This window comes from Perna viridis, chromosome 8 (genome assembly GCF_037379345.1).
Source record: "Perna viridis isolate PV_CMFRI_1.1 ecotype Kerala chromosome 8, ASM3737934v1, whole genome shotgun sequence".
Lineage (NCBI taxonomy): Eukaryota > Metazoa > Mollusca > Bivalvia > Mytilida > Mytilidae > Perna > Perna viridis.
Window position 1 is genome coordinate 20,486,642 of NC_142452.1, and position 20,904 is coordinate 20,507,545.

General features: G+C 32.9%; 1 protein-coding gene across 7 annotated transcripts in view; it reads right to left on the minus strand.

Moving 5' to 3' along the window:
* LOC148609771 (1-phosphatidylinositol 4,5-bisphosphate phosphodiesterase delta-1-like) overlaps window positions 1-20,904 on the minus strand; it is a 69,037-nt gene that overhangs the window by 30,219 nt on the left and 17,914 nt on the right. Inside the window, exon 1 of one of the 7 annotated variants that reach the window (XM_088540912.1) lies at window positions 10,734-11,206. The exons of 4 other annotated variants lie outside the window; for them this stretch is intronic. In XM_088540912.1, coding sequence (XP_088397038.1) covers window positions 10,734-10,770 — 37 coding nt within the window. In that variant the 5' untranslated portion in view covers window positions 10,771-11,206. Of the gene's footprint in view, window positions 1-751; window positions 867-5,367; window positions 5,552-10,733; window positions 11,207-20,904 lie in introns of those variants that run through there. 2 more of the 7 variants (XM_088540908.1, XM_088540909.1) reach the window with 2 other exon arrangements.

Consider the following 20,904-nt stretch of genomic DNA (forward strand, 5'->3'; position numbering starts at 1 on the left):
TACCCAATTAACAAGTACTTTCACAGTATAAGTGAATTATTTAAAATAAAACTGCACACAACATGCACAAACTGACTATAGCAGCACATATTAGTAATACCATGTGTGTATTGTCCATCAAATAGTAAATTATCTATAATAGCATAAGCTCCAAGAGGGGAAAGGGGCTTCACCAGGACTCTAGATCTAATCACTCCATTGAAAGGGGCTTCAGCAGGACTCTAGATCTAATTACTCCATTGAAAAGGGCTTCACCAGGACTCTAGATCTAATCACTCCATTGAAAGGGGCTTCACCAGGACTCTAGATCTAATTACTCCATTGAAAGGGGCTTCACCAGGACTCTAGATCTAATCACTCCATTGAAACCAAACAATGGCTAAACCTGTATCAATAACTGTCTTGTTTTTTGGCAGCACTGCAGAGTTTGTCATTGTTATAAACCATTGTATAAAGTTACAAAGGTAGGAACAATTTATGTAAATATAACCCCTGAACTAATCTGACAAAAATCTGACTTTGTAAAAAAAAGTTTCATAATCCTTTATCTTCAAAGGTACGAAAAGTTCAATATTGATTAATGTTACATTCAAAAGATGATGGATTTAAAGTGTGTGCTAGCAAGAAGGAGCACTAGTCATAATAAATATACACTTAAATCTATCCATTAGCATAACTATCTATTTGATAAGAAGTCATAACTTAAAGCTAATGTGTATGAACTCTGTCCATAGAAATGAGAATAACTTACCAAAGTCTTTCCATTCTGGTAGTAGTCTTAACTTTAATTTCTTATAATACTGATCATCAAAAGGAGTAAAATTTAGAGAGTCCCCTCCCAAACAAGCCATGTTTTATATAGCTGGAGGGTGAAACTGTCACACGATGATGCTCAGATAGATATAGAAACACTATTTATATCTGACGTTTGATCACTACAGACAGAAGTAATTAAAGGATGTGGGGCATCAACCTATAAAAAATCAACATCTCTTTTTTTAAGCATGACTGATCTCTATTATAATTACATCCTAGTATATAAATGTACATTCAACCTGAGAATACTTATATAATTACATATTGACTTAATTGTGAATATTTTTCTGAAGACATGATATCAACCAGAACAACATAACTGTACCATATTGATGTAATTATTTTCTAAATGTAAAGAACTCTCTTAGTAAAATATGTAAAACTCCAAAGATTTTTTCAAACCTAAATATTGTAATCTAGCTGGTAAAAATATACCAAGGGGAGACAAATCTTACAAGTGTATCGAATTCAGATGTTATTATTTTCAAAATATTAACTACTTTTTAAGTAAAATATGTCGAAACCTTGAAATATTTTTTTCAAAGCTTTTGTAAGAGCATAAATATGTAATCTGGCTGGTAAATTAACCCAAAGGCGACAACTCTTTTATTTATCTGTCTCTAGGATTACTTCTTAAACTAAGATGAGTTTTATTTTAATTAACCAAATCAATTCTAAACATGTTTATAGAAAGTTTATAAATTAAGGTAAATGGACATTCAATATAACTAGACATATATGTAATGATGTCTGCCGTTTCTAAGTTAAAAATTGCAACATGTACCTTTAAAAAGGAAGTACATGTACTTCAGAATAAAAATGTATTCTCTTGAACAGAACCTATCACTTCCATCTAATGTAGAAGTCATATGAGGTGATATTAGGGGCTTGGCTATATGCAGTATTATAGGGACCAGGCTGTATGCAGAACTATAGGGACTAGAGGCTTGGCTATATGCAGTAATATAGGGACCAGAGGCTTGGCTGTATGCAGTACTATAGGAACCAGGGGCTTGGCTGTATGCAGTACTATAGGAACCAGAGGCTTGGCTATGTGCAGTACTATAGGGACCAGAGGCTTGGCTGTATGCAGTACTATAGGAACCAGGGGCTTGGCTGTATGCAGTACTATAGGGACCAGAGGCTTGGCTATGTGCAGTACTATAGGGACCAGAGGCTTGGCTGTATGCAGTACTATAGGAACCAGGGGCTTGGCTGTATGCAGTACTATAGGGACCAGGGCCTTGGCTATATGCAGTACTATAGGGACCAGAAGCTTGGCTATGTGCAATACTATAGGGACCAGAGGCTTGGCTGTATGCAGTACTATAGGGACCGGAGGCTTGGCTATGTGCAGTACTATAGGGACCAGAGGCTTGGCTGTATGCAGTACTATAGGAACCAGGGGCTTGGCTGTATGCAGTACTATAGGGACCAGGGCCTTGGCTATATGCAGTACTATAGGGACCAGAGGCTTGGCTATGTGCAATACTATAGGGACCAGAGGCTTGGCTGTATGCAGTACTATAGGGACTTAAAGTGTTGCAAGTCAAATGATAAATCTAACTGTTTATGTTGAATCTATAGAAACATTCATTCTAAAATAATTGCATGGCAATACAAGTCCCCTACTAGATGAAATTATGCTAAAGAGAACAGAATGCAAACCATGCATAATTTGTTAAACGAGAAAAGTGAGGAAAATTGAGACTGCAGAATGGGGCCACAACTCAGCAAAAATTCAACTGACCAGAACACAACTCAAACTTGGTCTGCAACTTGTCAATGTAAACAATATACCTAATATCAAATATATACCAGCAAACACGACGAAGAAAGTACACTTATATGCTGTATGGATGGACATGGTGCAAACTTTAAGTTCACTTCAGGAAAAGTCACCAGAAAGATAAAAGAAAGGGTAAGGCATTAAGGAAAGATTAATGCAACTGCACATGACTTCATTTTCCTTTGGTTCTTCTAAAATATCATAGTCAGTATAACCAGATAATGATATTTACCAAGGCATTGTTGATATCACAAACGATTCTCAATTTTCACGTAACTTCATAATGACAACTGTGAGGATTACTGATGTTCTCCATGGTTTAAAGAATCCAATGTTTTTTCTTTAGAAACAGATACTAAATTAAAATGGATATATTGAAATTCCGAGATTTCTGCCACTCATGAGAAATCTTTACCCCATACATTAACATCCCAGATCGTCATCATAAGGACTCGTTATGGAACCCAATCATGTCCTATTTATCAATATTAATCTTAGCAATCCTGAATGATGTCTCCTTGGAATTATCTTGTGTTTCAGTTTTATTTTGTGTTACATCTTGTTTTCCTCATCTTTGAGTGTTTATTTATATATAATCAGTTAGTTATATTATTGTTCATTGTGTAGGTAGATTGTCTACGTTTTTATTTCACATTCTGACCATGTATCTGGATTTTGACATATTTGAATTGTCCCATTGTTCATGCATCAGTATTTTGTGCCAATATCTATAACACTCAAACTGTTAATATACCATCTATCATGATCTTGCAACCCTTACTATCAATTTATCCTCTGATAATTTCAGTGGACTTTTTAACAGACTGAAATGTTTAAGTAGTCATAACAAAACATTACACCTATCTAAAATAATCCAATTAGTACATTGAACTAATTAATACAGACTTATCACAAGATTCTTAAGATAACAACATCTATACCAGAGCATTTTCTATCTAGTTACTAATGACTATTATACTATCTGACTATTGAAGTATAATATCTAAACAGACAATCTGTAGAAATAAATTACTTTAATAGGAAAAAAGAACAAGAAATCATATTCTGATTGAGGGAGTTACAGAGGTGCAGGGGGTAGGTTAAATGTTGATCCCCCCTTATTTGTTTGAATTTTTTTTTTCATTTTGCAGAGACTTTAAGTAAAAAAATCAAAAAATTGCCTGGAATCCCCTTTCAAAATTTCAGGATTAGCCCCAGTTGAGGCATGCCCATTCTTTACCCATTTTCACACTTTTTATGAGCAACTTGGTGGGTGTTTCTAGAAAAGCAGAGGACACTTACCCTACCAGTGCATCTGGTTCTTGCTCCCAGTTTTTAGTGGAGTCCGAGTTTCTCATTTACTTTTGTTACTTTGTATGTATTATTTTAGTTACTTTATGTTCATTGTTGTGTTTGTCTGTTTTCCATGTCTGGTCTTTGTCCCTGGATTATATTTGTTTGATTTCCACTAGAATCTTGGTTCCATTGATTACTCTTAAACAGTCATCCAGCAGAACTGATCATGGGAGTCACAGTACAACTTGTATTTCTATATACTGAACCACTGACATAACTGAATGTTATATGGTGAAAGACACAGTTTGTTGATAGAATTACTGACCATCTATACAAAACATTATTTTTTTTAAAGTAGGAGGACAGATGCGATCAATCTTACAGAGTTGTGAGGAGAAAATTGTCTAACAACAGAAAAATAACAATTATTACACTAGTTTCTCAAAGCTATTCAATTAAAAAAATAAAACTGGCTATGAATGTCAGTTTGTACAAAACAGGGTCTGTTTGAATGATCAAACGAGTCCTAAAATTGTTTTAAACATTTTCACCAATGAATAGATTTTAAACTACAGTCAATCAATCAGTCAATATTTGTAAAATACTTTTTACACAGCGACTTGTGTAAGAGAACAACATACAGTATGCAGAAACAAAACTAATAAACACTCACTGCACTGTCTGAATTCAACCAAAAATATGTTCATACAGGGTACTATATATTGGCCTGAACTAAATATTATAGTATTAGCAGCAAGTATATGTTGTTAGGACAGAAGTCCAACTCAATGGGGTGACTTCAACACCCAGCTTATTTACAAAGGTTCATAAATTGCTTTGTAAGAAAAATAATTCATATTACACATAAAAAATACTGCAATTAAGTTATGAACAAAAGCAAAAATATATATCTATGATACGTTACTGGACTGAGCTAATTTTCACATATGACTCAAATATGTCTAGTGGAAAGTCTTAATTATATTGTAGAGTTAAATTACACTCTGCCTCTTACCCTACCCCCCCTCAAACTTGACTCAATTGCTCATTTCATTCTCTTTTGTCGATTAAATTGATGAGACAATAAGAGCTATAGGCATTAATAACATTGAATATAACTATTACATGTGGATCAGTAACCTATCATAACTGTATATTTGTAACACATATAGATAATACAACCCAGCTGGTGCTAACAGTAGAATGATTGTACACACCTGTTGTGTACATATACACATACCTCACACAAATCACCAGGTTTAAAGTTTACAAACTTTCTAAAAACCAATCTAATATATCAGTCTGGTATAGTATGCAAGCAATCAACAGATTACTTTCCTTCACTATGTTAAGCATTATATTTCAACTTTCAAAAGACTTTTTACTTAATTAATATGGACAGTACAATAATTGCAGTGTTAATCATTAATCCTTCTACATTAGAATAGTAATAAAAAGTTCCTTACCAAACTCATGCAAGGAGGGCATCAACTTTTTTTTCAATGCATCATAATATTTCTGATCAGGAAGAGAAATGAATTCATCTTCACCCCTGGTACATGCCATGTTTACAAAATTCCAGGTCAGTGCATTAAGATACAAAAGATATAGATAATCTCTGATATTATCACCTGTATTGAGTGATCTCCCCTTTGGCAGAGTTTATCATTGTTAGGTATTTTCCTACAGGTAGACATGTGAAATGTAATATGGTTACCTTGACAATCCTACAAGTATTTAATGACATAACTGATCAACTTAAATTATCATTGAAATATTTTAACAAAACCAATCTTAATATGGTGAAACCTCGGTACCAGCTAAAATAAAATTAAGGGATAAAAATAACAATTTAAACTTTCAGATCAAAACTTGTAATTTTTAATCAAGACCATGTGAAAGTTACATTAAATTCCATTTAGTGGTAGTGGTGATGGAAAAAGTACCCATAAGAGACAGGTCGATATCATCAAAGGCAAAAATCCACACATTTTGCTTAAAAAAACTACTCCCCTTCCAAAAAAACTCAGATCAAAATGTGAAAAGAAAGTGCATGTCTTCTATGTTTACCATAATAAACTAGAAATATTATGAACAAGCTCACACAGAGAATACCCCCACTCCAACTGATGGAATTCAATGAATAGTTTTAAACTCAATTACCTCCCTTTTGGTTCCTTCAACAGTAACTATATTCCTTCATGCACATCAGAATATTATGCTTAAATTTCCTATAAAATTTCATCAAAATCCTTAGAGTAGTTTACGAGTTGTTGTTCTAAAGAGGTTTTAAAATGAAAAACTCTTCAGTTGGATTATCTCCCTTTGGAACCCTTCAACAGTTATTATATTTAAATTTCTTTATGCACATCTACATATGATACATGTAAACAACATGCCTATAATATTTCATCAAAATTACATAATGGTATTAAGTAGGAGTTGCTTACAAGAAATGTGTACAGATGGACGGACAGATGGACAAACAGACAGATGAGTTCATTTACCCCAAAACTTTAAAAAGAACTGTAATTCAAGAACAAACAAGCATTCTAAGAGTATTGCAAAACAATACATAGTCCCCTACCAACTGTTTATATCACTAACCCAACTACTACCTTGGACTAAAATCAGCTAAGCAGAATGAAACCTTAACCAGATCTATAACTCATCAAGGTAGACTCACATACCAAAAATCAGAACAATATCTGCAAGTGTTTAGAAAAAGTGTGGATAACTTAAATTTTTGGTAGAATTTTCAAAGTTCAAAGCCCGTGCAGGTCTGGGTGTCAAAAGAATAGGCCTGCAGCAGCGCTAAGCTTTTCGTAAAAGGCAACTAAATAGTGCTCAGAAACCTAGCCGGGGTCTAGGTGCTCTGCTCACAGAGCAACTGGGATGTGTGCCCCAGGTGGTGGAATGGGATACCCCTGGCGTGTTACATGCTGGGGTTGTCAGGCTATAATACGGAAAACCTGACCACCAACCATAGTAGTGCACCGTGTTGGAAATGATGCCACGTTCCTCGCACATTAAAGGACCCTCCTGTGGTATTTGATAGGAGTAGGAACCTTTGCGCTCCACCACAGGAGGCTAAACTGCCCGAACCTACCTATCCCTCCTTTTTTTTGTAGTGGCAATCAAAATTTGTCAACCCTGTTATCCTTGTGTCTCATCCCTCTATTCATTTCATTATCATCATTTCATGTTCATTTTATCATCCATTTCATGTTCATCGCCTGAATATAGCTGAAGTATTGCTGCTCGGGCGTTAAACCCCAACAATCAATCAAAGTTCAAGGGCCATAACATGGACAAAAATCAGTGGAGCGCAACAAAACATACACTTGATCTGTAACTCATCAAGGTAGACTCACATACCAAAAATCTGTTATATCTGCAAGGTTTAGGAAAAAAGTGCGGAAAACTTCAATTTTTAAAGCAGCTTGGACTTATTGTGTACTTGTCTGCACTGATTTGACTCTCTTCTGGGTATATGATGAAATGAAAGTACTGTATCGTATAGATTACATGTTTCTATGAAGCTTTTAAAGAATTTTTCTAAAATATTGCTGATGTGCACCTCTTTTTTCTGGTTTTGAAAATGAATGTTTTTTAATTTGTTTTTTTTTTTTTTGTTTTTTTTTTTGTTTTTGCTTTGATGGGGGTGTTCAATAGCAAAACAGGGATTTTACCTTTGATAGAGTATCTATCACTTATCTGCAACTCCTTCGACACCAATAAACTGATTCAATGAAATTTTTCAGATTATATGTCAAATACATTGTATTGAAGATGTGCTCCTATCTCATATTTTTTTCTGAATATTTTTTATTGTTTGTTATGTTTTGTTTTTTTTAAGTTGTTTTTTGTTTTGTTTTTGTTTTTTTTCTTTTTTGTTTTGTTTTTTTGGGATAGACACACATTTTGTCTTTAAGGAACATAGGATACCCATTTCTTATCCACAACTACTCCAGCATCAATGAATATGGTATCCAATGAAACTTTCACAGGAATATATATCAAATACTGAAGACACACAGTCTCCATGTCAGATTTTGAACTAAAGTTTTTTTGTGATTTCCTACACTATTCAAGAATATAAGGTACCATCAATCTAGTTTGGAATTTATGTTTTTTAGACTTTTTGTTATATCCTTGTGGATACTCAAGAATCCAAATTCTTCAGGGGCTTTTGGTCAGATTTGGTAGGCCTTGTACACTTTTTTTTTTTCAGTCATTGTTGTAGTCAAATGGGAATTTTTGCCCTAGTACAGTATTCAAAGATTGGTAATTTCATTGATATGATTTTCTGGTTTAGTTACTAGCCAGAATCATGTCATTAGAACTTTCCACCTTTCTTTTGTGATGAAACTTACAACAAGGTTATAAACCATAACAGGAAGAATGGAAATGATTTTGGGGATTATGGTTCTTAAGTTTTGAGTTAAAGGGGCTAAAAGGAGCCAGAAAGAACCATTACATGAAATTTAACTGTGTAACTCAAGTAAAAGCATATGAACCTGTGATATTGTTTCACAATTTTTTATACTACAAAAATCAGATTGGGATTGATTTTTGGGTAAAGACCTGAAATATTAAGAAACAAAAGACTACAGACGGCTAAATATAGAGTTTTACTAGTTTCCAAGCACGAGTCAACTGTAAGGAACTCTATGCAATCGTATGCGTAAAGTGACAACATAAGCCAGAAAGACACAATAATTTTTATTTAATTAAAAGATAACTGTGGATTATTCAAAATGGGACTTCATCTCAAAACATCACTTACGTGGTGCACTATAATATCTTTGAACCGAGGGAAGTAACTAAAGATTTACAAAAAATTGAGTGTTCCTCAATAGTTTTTAATTTTTCTATCTTTTTTACCTTTCTATGTTAATGGGAAAAAATTGCTATATGGTCTTCAATTTGTAGATGTTAATCTAAACCAAATTATTTTATAAAAAAAGAAAAAAATACTTTTTTATACATAGGGAAAAATGCTTCAGAAGTTTTTAATAGTCTTTATATACCAATAGGTACTACGTTTATCATTGTAAAAAAAATCTAAATTGAAACAGAAAAAACACATGATTCTTGAAATATTCCCGCATATGTACTGGTCATCACATACCACTTACGGTGGTTTCTGAGCAGTGACCTCTCTAATGAGTATATGATACATACAAAGCAATGAATTATATTCATCATTCCAATATGACATGATACTAAGCTCTTTGGACCACAGCAATGGTAAAAAAGTGATAAATACATGATCAAAATATTGTGCAACACATAGGCTGTGTCTATTAAAAATATTGAAAAAAAAGAAGTCCAAACAGAATCGCAATTCTTTATTTCAAACCTGAACCAATGCCATTAGAGTATCTTTCTTGAATGTCTTTAAAAGAATGTCACTACTGTGATTTATCTAATTCTTCAAAAAGTTAAAACATGTCATCTAATGGGATGTCAAATGATACCCAATCAACACTGTGGTGTATTTAATATCCATGGACACATGACTTTTCACATTCTTTAATATTCAAAGAAAGACAACCCAAATTCATTGAAACAAACATCTGCGTAAATTTCATCTGTTTTTTATGATACTCACTACTATACAAAGTCTGAACAAGATTCTTTTATGCTTTCTAAAGTTATCATATGAAAACAGTAGGAGAAGGACAGATGGACAGCAAACCTTTTGAAAGGTATTACATAATATCTTGCCACTGTGTGGCAGGGTTTAAAAATAAATAGATCATCTCTAGGCAAATTGAGGTTACTATGATCTTTCTAAGCAAACCATAAATACTGATTTTTCCATGTTTAATATACCTAAATCAGTAGGGTTTTTCTTAAAATTAAGACAATTTTAGTACAGTTTTTATACAACTAATATGTGCTAAATGTACATGCACATGTCTTTTTGTATTCTAGCAGAGTAGTCTAGTCCAGAACAAATGTATTCCTCGATTCAACTTATCTTAAAAAAAGAATTTAAAACTTTACAAGGTCATATTTAAAATTTTTTTGAATTTCGTCAAATTTACCCACATGGAGGAGTAAAATATTCTACAAAAGTTATATTATTTTTTTATTGAGATAAACTTGGTCTGGTCTAATAAAATTATTCATACTAGGAAATCAAAAATTGATACACCACATTTTTTTAATTGAAAATGGCCTTTACTCCAAAAATGCGCATAGAAAATGCAATAATCATTTATGATAATAAAAGAACATGACATGAGTTTGTATTATGTTAAATTAAAAAAAATTAATTGAGATATTCTAAAATTATGAATTAACTAAATATTTGACTGAAAGAAGAAGTCAGATCAAATACCATAAATATATGTCACATTCAATAACAATCAAATGCTGGAAATTGACTACTTTGTAATGTTTGGTTCCATTCATCTTGAGGTACGATGTCTGTTTCTAGTATGCGCAGCTCACTTCACAACGGTCATACTGAATTTTTACAAGTTGTATTTGCTCAACATTAAGTGCAGGTATCAAGCATGATTTCACAAGGTCAACAAAGAAAGCAGAACTTGGGAATCAGAAGTAAATATACAGTAAAATTCAGATTTAAAATAGCGGAAATCAGCTAAAAAGTGGGAAAAAATCATTCCTGAGGTATAAAAATAAACAGCCGTAAATATACAAATCTATATTTTTGATTCAGAACAGGAGAATATATATCTAGATTTACTGTTCCCTGATATAGAACCAACAGTACAAGACATCAGCTTATCTAGCTTAACTGCTCTCTCCCATAAATCATACATATATCTCCCTCCCATACAATAGATCAGCTTACCTTGAGGTTCTACCTCAGCTTGCCTGTTTCCTGCCATTTCTCAATACATCCGACAGAAAAACTACACATCAATACATTTTAAACATTCTACAGATTTTACTATTCAACTTTTTACTGATCCGTATTCTATTAAATGTAAAATGTCCAATTTATGTATCTACATGCTTTGCATACATTAACTAAGTCAAAATTGGCAACAAAATAGTTAGGTACATTAAAGGATAGCTAATTTATCTTGATCAATGAAGCATATGGTACAAATTAATGCTGTTGGGATTATTTAACACTGGTAAAACTTGTTAGGTTCTGGTTTGTTATATTACACAATGTTCTGGTCATTGATTGTCAGAGCCCATTACAGAGGGCCAATCATCAATGTCTATAAACTGAAACATCCACATCATGGATCAAGCAGCACATATAATCATAGAGAAGTACTACTAAATCACAATTCCTTTGAATCTTACAGTGTTTATATGAATTAAACCTTAAAATCTTCAAGAATAAAAATAATTTCTCATTCCACAATTAATTACATCAACTATAAAAAATTCCTAAGGAAAAAAATCAATCCAACAATCATAATACAATATCAACAAGTCCTAGAATCTTCTGAAAGTTCACAAATTCCTGTCTAAATCTGAAAGAATATAAATCCCCTTGACCCCTCTGATATAATGTGATGCAGGTCTCCCTTGTCAAGTCATAGGATAGCCAAGGTACCCATACAACAGACCTTGACTTTGTGTTGGGTTTTAGTAAGAAATAACTTCATCACTGTATAATGGGCCTATCTTAAACAAACAGTCCCATGCATAACTAAAACATTTATGTCAAAGGTTTAATAAATTACCTAACTCTATCATGAGCAAACAGATTTCATTTAAAATCTGATTCATGGTGAATTTCAATTTAATTATTATAAAAATCATACACCTAACATTACCAGATAAATTGTTAATCAGATAATGCCTCTCTATGCTGTATTTTTGCCCCTTTATCTCTTTTTATTGTATAAAATGTTTCTTCAGATGTCCACCTCATTCTGTTCCTCACAACTATATTCCAGCCAACTATTTAAGAGTTCACTAATCTTATAAGATGAGCCAACATATTAATGCACTCTCATTTACTTTATATCACAGTCTTTGTAAGCCCAGTAGGTAAACATAGAAGATACTAAGCTGACAATTCTAAAGTCATGACCACATTTCATCAGTGGAAACCCGCCAAAAGTCATGCTCTCATTTTTATGGGTTTTGGACTCATATTTCAAATCTAAAACATTGACCAAGATGGTTATTTATTATTTTTATACCTGACAATTAATTGATGTTATTTAACCATAAATGTGTTGCCAATACAGATTTAAGGCATGTATTCAATATAGTAGTTTGCACTTTGTGATCAATTAAATGTTATTTTACTTTATGTGATATGGAGTAAAAGAGAAAAAAATTGGGGATTATTGTCACAAATGGTTAAAATGTACAAATGCCAGTTTTCATTTTTTTGGTTATGTGTTCAAATTTAAGCATAAAAGTATATTTCCAATAAAAAAAAATTAACTGAATTAGTTAACCCACTAAATCCCAACAGAGAATGCCTGATAACTACATGTATTTTGAAAGATTATATAACATTATCTGTAAGGTCTCACAGATTTAAGTGTTACTGTGGCCATTTTCATGAAAAAAATGTGTAAACATTGCAAGCCTAAAACCCCCAAAAAAAAAACACAAACAAAAATCCTTCCATCTTTTGATCTTTTATATAAAGCATAAACCCCTGAACATTTGGTTCTTTATAAACTGACAGTCATGAGCTTTATAATATGTAACTTTAGGAATGTCCCATGATAGAAGTTCATGTAAATTTTATAACATAACTTTAGGAATGTCCCCTGACAGAAGTTCAGATAAACCATTTGTTTGCTAGTTTCATTGTTTACAGACAATGTTTTTAATCAATGGTATGAATATTTTAAAAGGTTTCATTATTATTTAGTTATTTACAGAAAAGAACTTTAAACTACAGTAATTTGAGTTCAATACAATGTGATCAATTCAGAATAAAATACTGAGTACCTGTAAAAAACAAACCGGTCTCCAAATAGTTTTTGTTTCCTTTAGGGAGGTGTTCAGTTTACACAGATTCAAATCAAAACTAACATGAAGGTACTTTAAGTGTCTGCTTTAGACAGGTTTTCTATTTCTTAAGGTTTTGTTGTCTGCAATAATTGAGTTTCATGGGCTATGATTGTGAATCCAAATGAGATGTAGTAATAACTATAAAACTGTCCGAGTGTCTTAGTTTTTTTTGTAGGTTAATCTAACTTCAATTCCAAGTAAAAACTGATGTAACTATTTATCAAAATTTTATCAGTTTTGCCTATTTGCCACAAAAATTAAGACTTTCAAATACATATGTATATTTGTCCACTATAAACATGACATGGACAATAGAACTAAAATTTCTGACATGCATCTATCTACCAATATCAAGTTACTGCATGGACAAATTCTTGTGACAATACGTCATTAATGTACAGAACTACTGTTGATTCAGCCCTTTATCAAGTATTGTTACATCACACATCACTACTTAACCAATCTATAAAATGTATTAAGTAAATGGACTTGCTTAATTAATACAATGTACAATTTAGTTGTAGAAAATAACTATTGCTCGGAGGTGTAAAATACTTAATTACATTACCATGTGACTTGCCATCAATTTTGGTACAGGCATGCAACCTGAAGTTTTTATTAAATACCTTATTGATGCGATGTATGTACTAGCTATATAAAAACCTAACCATTCATATGCCTATAATTACATATGGACCAAATTGGAAACACACTCACTGCAAATTCTGATAGGTCAGTTCAACATAGTATTCACTACTAATATGATAGCAACACATAAAGGAACCATACATATAGGCTACCTTGTCAGTTAACAATACCCAATCCATCAAGTTATCAACCCATATTTACAAAAATCCATTTATATTTTCCATGTCATGAAAAAGAAGACCATTCCAGTGGCTAACTCCCTTATAATATGCTAATGCAATTTTTTTTTTCAAACATGTCCACTTCTTAATTTTATATATTTTGTGAAATTATTACTTACCACAAAATATACATTTTTTTTAAAGGAATGTATTCTTCCTTTCAGCATGTTTGATGCTAAGTACTAATTATGTTTTTGAGTATAAAAAAAATAACATTTTTTTCTTACTCGAACATAGGTACCTGATTGGGTGCAGCAAACCATAGGATGTTTGATTGTAGGACAACAGATAGATAGTGAATAATTAACAGTTTAGATTTAAATACATTTTGTATCTTGTATTTAGTAAATGTTACTACAGAAAAATGTGTAGCAAGTTTACTGTTATCTAGTTAAAATAGCTATTCTAGTCCAGGCTTCATTATATTACTCTACTGGAATATAACTGCACCTACTAATCATCACAACAGCATGTCACCCTTAAAGGTATACCAATCATAAAAGACTCACAACATGCAAATTAATATTTAAAACCACCTGCCTTTTTTTGGTAGCTTAAGTAAAACTTGCAAAAATAATGTCTACCTACAGAATGTACCACTAAAGAATTCATTTATACATGGAAATCTTAATGATAATTTACCTGGCAAATAAAATTTGGTTTGAGTAGAAAATTAGAAGCAGAACCAACACCCAAAACATCCCAAGCCACATTTGTGTTGGAAAATCTTGCTGATTTAAAACAAAATTTGGGCAGAAAAGAGTTAACAATAGCGTGTAACCCCATTTCCAAATCCCTTGATTTTCTCATCGAATTTTTTTTAAATATGGTCTCAGTGTTTCTAATTAGAATTATCTCCCTTACACCTGTTAGGATATTCATATAGGTACCAGTATCGTATTGCATATCCCTGAGCGGGTGTACGTCAAAACATGGATGCTATAAAAATATAGTGCATTTTCTTTTTGCCTCTCTACCAACTAATGTTTTGTCAAAAGATATGAACAATGACTTATGAAATAGAGCAAACATCACAATATAACATGAAGAACATTTTTAAAAGAAAATCTAACATAATAACATAAAAATGTTCCACTGAAAAGGTTGGTTTGGTGAGTGCAAAACGAAAGTGAAAGTAGGGAAAATGGCTATTTATAGTTCACGACTACTTTTCTGTCCGATCTTCATGGACTCATCCTATTTTCTTTGCGGGAAATTATTTTTTCACCTGTCCTTAGAAATGCTACATAAGTGAAAGTTTTATTGAATCAATTTACATATTTTTTTTAAAATCCTAAAAATATGCCCTTCACTATAGAAGTCTATGGGAAAATTAATACGATACTGGCACCTATATGTAGTGAAACTTACTTGTAAATTACGCCAATAATCAATTCTAACAGGGATGGAATATAAAAACCACTCAACATTGCTTTAATCAAATTATATAAAACCAATGTCAGACAGTCACATTGTAATTCTCAATTAAGTCTCATGCAGATCTATAAAATGTTCATGTAATTGTTTCCTTCAAACTAATCTCTGTAAATTATTCAATAATACAACTCGTTAATCAGCTTAACTTGTAAAATTATTCTAAATATATCAAACAGTTCAAGTGATAGAGGAAATCATACCTTTGAAATGATTGTCAATGATGAGTCCATAAATTCTATTAGCAGTCATTATAAATATTAGACAGTAGGTGATTCATTCATGTCAGATACCCACAATTTATTTATTTCTTATTCAGAGTGTTATTAACAATATAACCAGTCTTAGATTGCTATTTGGTTGTTGCATTTTCCAGATAAAAATTATGACATTTTGGAAGAGTTATTGTTCTTGTTGTCACTACTTTGTACCAATCAATTGATTTTTACACCATCACATGATTTTCTCATGTCAAATTGTCACAACATTTTAACAGAATTTGAAGTCATGTATATTTTTTTCTCAAGTTTCAATACTGGACTTAGTCATTATTTATAAAAGCTTAGTTTAAAACAAGACCAATAACATGTCTTGGCATCATATAATACTTGTCAGCACATACTGGTAGATATCTTCATATATGCATTAACAATGAGCAAGTTAAACCATATGGTGTGAGTTACAATTTACATAAAGTGTGTACTTATGATATGATAGTGTATTGCTGAAAAGTGATTAAGATCAACTGGAAAACTCATGAAAATATTTTGCACATTTGTTTATTATAAAAGGAGCATATCCTCAATATGAGTGTAACCAATGGATAAAATTTGAATTACGTTTGTTCACTACTTACTGAGTTACAGATAATACAAAATGTAAACCCTTGACAACACAAACTGACAAGAACTTGCCAAATGTAGCATGCTAAAAATATAGAAATTGATTCACAAAATAATCCATAGTATGAGAAGCACATCTCTAATATGTATATAAACACTTTGCTAAGTTTGAATGATATTGGTTCAAATCAATAAGAGATTACACCAAGTAGGTACCTCTCAGCATACAGATGGATAGACTAGTGACAGGAGTCGACCATTTTGCAATATTAAAACTATTATAGTATCACCACACCTTAGGGAACTAGAGGCTCAAGAGAGCCTGAATCGCTCACCTTGTTAACCATTTGCTTATTTGAAAAACTTGAGGAATGAGACAGCCTAAGTTAAAATCAACTAAATTGACCAATGCAGGAAATGCTTTTAATATCATTTTAATGACCTGAACAAGAATTTTGCTAAACGCAAGTTTTGAAATTATTTTAAAAAAATAAACAAATCTGCTCATTTCATTAAATTATCTTCAATGGTTTCAGAGAAGATTTTCAAAGAAGAAACATGGTTTCAGAGAAGATTTTCAAAGAAGAAACAAACAAAATTGTTTCAGGGGCAAAAACTCCTACATCAGTCAACGAATGGTCTTGAAAATTTCTGCATTGGTCAATCTCATAATGCTGATCAATATTACTTCTGCCAGAATTTTGCTAAAGGCAACAGTTTTTGAGTTATTTGCAAAAATCTTCCTTCTGATCTCTATGTTCTATTTTCAGCAACAGGGGCCATGTTTTTTCGTGGATTGAAAATCAAAATATTCATTTTGTGTAGGATACCCTAAGGAACAAATATGCCAACTATCATTGAATTATATAAAATGGTTTCGGAGAAAAAATTTTCAAAATTGTACATGCTAAAATTGACAAAAAAGCCGTTAGTGGCCCAAATCCTAAAGACAACAGTTTTTGAGTTATTTGCAAAAAAAGTCTTCAGGCCGCCATGTTCTATTTTTAGTAATGGCGGCCATGTTTTTTTCAAGCATCATCAATCCCAACATTCATTTTGTGCACAATTGAGAAACAATCGTGCAAAGCTAACACCCCTTCGGTCTAGTAGTTTCACAGGAGAAGATTTTTGAAAATTTGTCCAAGCGATGAAGACCACAACGACTGACCCCCAGTAATGGCAAACATTTGTAAGTTCACTTGGCCTTAGGCCAGGTGAGTTAAAAAAAGACATTTCAGTTTCCAAGAGTTAAACCCAGTGCTATAGTTTGGTGCTCTTCCTTACCATTGATTCATAGTAGTCCAGGATACATACATGTCTTACACTCTAAATAAAGGCTTTTAGTATTACTCTCCTCGACTGACAGTAGATTTGTGGTCTCCACAATTTGGTGATATTTTTAGAATAATTAATTGGAGAACAATGAATATCTCTCTCTAAGTATTTCTTAGAAGATATATAATGTGGTGACTTGGTGAGAGCAAAGAATATGTTAAATTACATTGTACATAACTTTTTGGTACAAGGGGTCATATAAAAAAAAACTATATACTGGTAATTTTTGCGAAATAGAATTTTTGCAGTTTGGTGTCATAAGATGTACATTTTATTTAGTTCAATAATCTATTTATAAGATCTAGCAGTACATCTTTAATCTAAAGCTACTTAAAATAAACACAAATTAATATTATATTTTACTTTTCAATTTATTGTAATCATAAAGTAAGACCAAATTATGATTGCCTATAAATATCATGTTATCCAGTCTCACTTTCAGTTAACTTTTATATTGCTGGAGTATATAGTGGCAACTATTTCACTGTACCTGTGTATAATGTTGTTTATTGGGCCAGCTGCAGCATGCCCTGTGATGTGAGGGTTTCCTTGTCTTTCATTGAAGACCAATGGGTGGTCTTGGGCTGACATTTTCCATCCTAGTGAGGTTGTCTCTTTGACATATTCACCATATCTGTTCTTGTTATATCTCAATAAATACCCCCCATTAATGTAATTTATAAAGTAGTATTATACCAATTCATCATTTTGAAACTTGTACCTCCCAATAATTTTGAATCAGTTCATCGTCTTAAACGGCATAATAAGGCAAAGAGGATGGGGGTAGTGTTGTAAAGGCAGAGGGGATGGGAGTAGTGTTGTAAAGGCAGAGAGGATGGGGGTAGTATTGTAAAGGCAGAGGGGATGAGGGTAGTGTTGTAAAGGCACAGAGGATGGGGGTAGTGTTGTAAAGGTAGAGAGGATGGGGGTAGTGTTGTAAAGGCAGAGGGGATGCGGTGTAGTGTTGTTAAGGCAGAGAGGAGGGGGGTAGTGTTGTAAAGGCAGAGGGGATGCGGTGTAGTGTTGTTAAGGCAGAGAGGATGGGGGTAGTGTTGTAAAGGCAGAGGGGATGCGGTGTAGTGTTGTTAAGGCAGAGAGGATGGGGGTAGTGTTGTAAAGGCAGAGGGGATGCGGTGTAGTGTTGTTAAGGCAGAGAGGATGGGGGTAGTGTTGTAAAGGCAGAGGGGATGCGGTGTAGTGTTGTTAAGGCAGAGAGGATGGGGGTAGTGTTTTAAAGGCAGAGGGGATGCGGTGTAGTGTTGTTAAGGCAGAGAGGATGGGGGTAGTGTTGTAAAGGCAGAGGGGATGCGGTGTAGTGTTGTTAAGGCAGAGAGGATGGGGGTAGTGTTGTAAAGGCAGAGGGGATGCGGTGTAGTGTTGTTAAGGCAGAGAGGATGGGGGTAGTGTTGTAAAGGCAGAGGGGATGCGGTGTAGTGTTGTTAAGGCAGAGAGGATGGGGGTAGTGTTTTAAAGGTAGAGGGGATGCGGTGTAGTGTTGTTAAGGCAGAGAGGATGGGGGTAGTGTTGTAAAGGCAGAGGGGATGCGGTGTAGTGTTGTTAAGGCAGAGAGGTTGGGGTAGTGTTGTAAAGGTAGAAAGGATGGGGGTAGTGTTGTAATGACAGAGATGATGGGGTAGTGTTTTGAAGGCAGAGAAGATGGGGTAGTGTTTTAAAGGCAGATAGGAGGGGGTAGTGAGGTAAAGGCAGAGAGGATGGGGGGTAGTGTTTTAAAGGCAGAGAGGAGGGGGTAGTGAGGTAAAGGATAATCAAGGGAATCTAACACTTCACCCTGATTCATTTCAATTAAACATAACCAAAGAAGTCATTGAAAAAAATAAATTTATTCATAAATTTCATTATATCAATTAAATATAATTAATAATCTTTTATGACAGTCTATAAATTTAATACATAATACAGTAGAACAATCAATATGTTATTGCTATCTAAATTCAAGTTCATAACTTGTATTCTAATACATATATACAAATAAACCTATTCAATGCATCAAAATCTTATAACACTCAGGCTTCAGCCTCATACAATACAGTCAAAATATATCTTTCTTTACACCATCACAAAATAATATTATTGACAAGTCTAGCTGACTTAAGTGATGTTAAGACAAACAAATATTGTGCACTCTGTAGTAGGATTTCATATTTTGGATTTCTTAGGACTGAATAACTAGAGTTATCTCTCTTATGCTATACAAAGAAAATATCCTTAATGCACCCATGAAACTCTTTGTGTTGTTGTAGAAATTTTTTAAATATGAAATAAAAACTCTTTGAACAATGAACAAACATTGATATTCACATTGAACAAACCTATAAAGCATAATAATTTTGACAGAATATTTACATCATAAAAGATCACTAGAATTCATTGAGACATATCTAATCTAACACAAGATTTCACAGTCTACTGGTCTAACAATGTCACACCCCAACCATGAGAGGGAACATTTTCCTTTAGGAATTATAAAACTCTCTATTGAAAAACAAACATACCAGGTATTGTAAATGCTGGAAGATTTAAATGTACACATATAATAATGTAAACAGAGTTTTATTAGAGATCAATAGGGAATACATTAATTATATCAACCTTCTACCAACATGTGGAACACTAGGTAATAATTAGAAATGTCATTTAACCTAGCAAGGTGTTTGTACTCTCTGTTGATAAAATTATGACTTGTACATTCAACTTATTGAATGACAATAGCTGTTCAAGAAAAGCTACAGAATGGACAAAACTTCAAATGTGGGCAACCCAAGTATTAACCCCCCCCCCTAATTTACTAAAGAAGTATCCTTTTTTGCCTTTAAATCTGAAGGCTTCACAAAACATTCCCACTATAGATAATCCCTCCATTTGCTCAGTAAAAACTTCTCACACACAACTATTCCTGACCTGAAGTTTTGGATCTGATCAAAGCTCATTCCCTTCTTATCTCCTGTGGCCTATTGCAAAATTACAAAATGAACCAGAAAAAAAAAACCATTTTATCATTATGGTTAAATGGTTGGTAGTTTTACAACTCAACATTTTATTATTAAAGCTTCGGTATACATGGTACATATGACATGACAAAGACATAGTACATATGTGTATTAATTAATTAAAAACAGAAAATAATATAAATCTTCTCTGTTACAAATGCATATCTCAATTTAAAATGTCCTTTTTTGTCAATACACAACTCTCACAAACATAAAAAAAACTGGGCCAAGGACTTAGACATAGAAATAAACTAGTAGACATAAAGTCTTATTAACACCAGTCAAACCTGTTATTTATGCAAAATGCATGGGTTATACTCAGATTTCATAAAAGAATAGTTTCTGAATAAAAAGTTTGAAAATAAATTGCAAAGTGTACATTTAATTATTTCACCTTCAGAAACAGGTTTATAAAAGATCAGACCTGTCAAATCTTACCCTCTTGTAGCCTTTGGCCTATATCTTACATGAGAGATGTATACTGTTATTGTTGTTCAATAGTGTATGAAATACAGACTAACACCATAATTTGT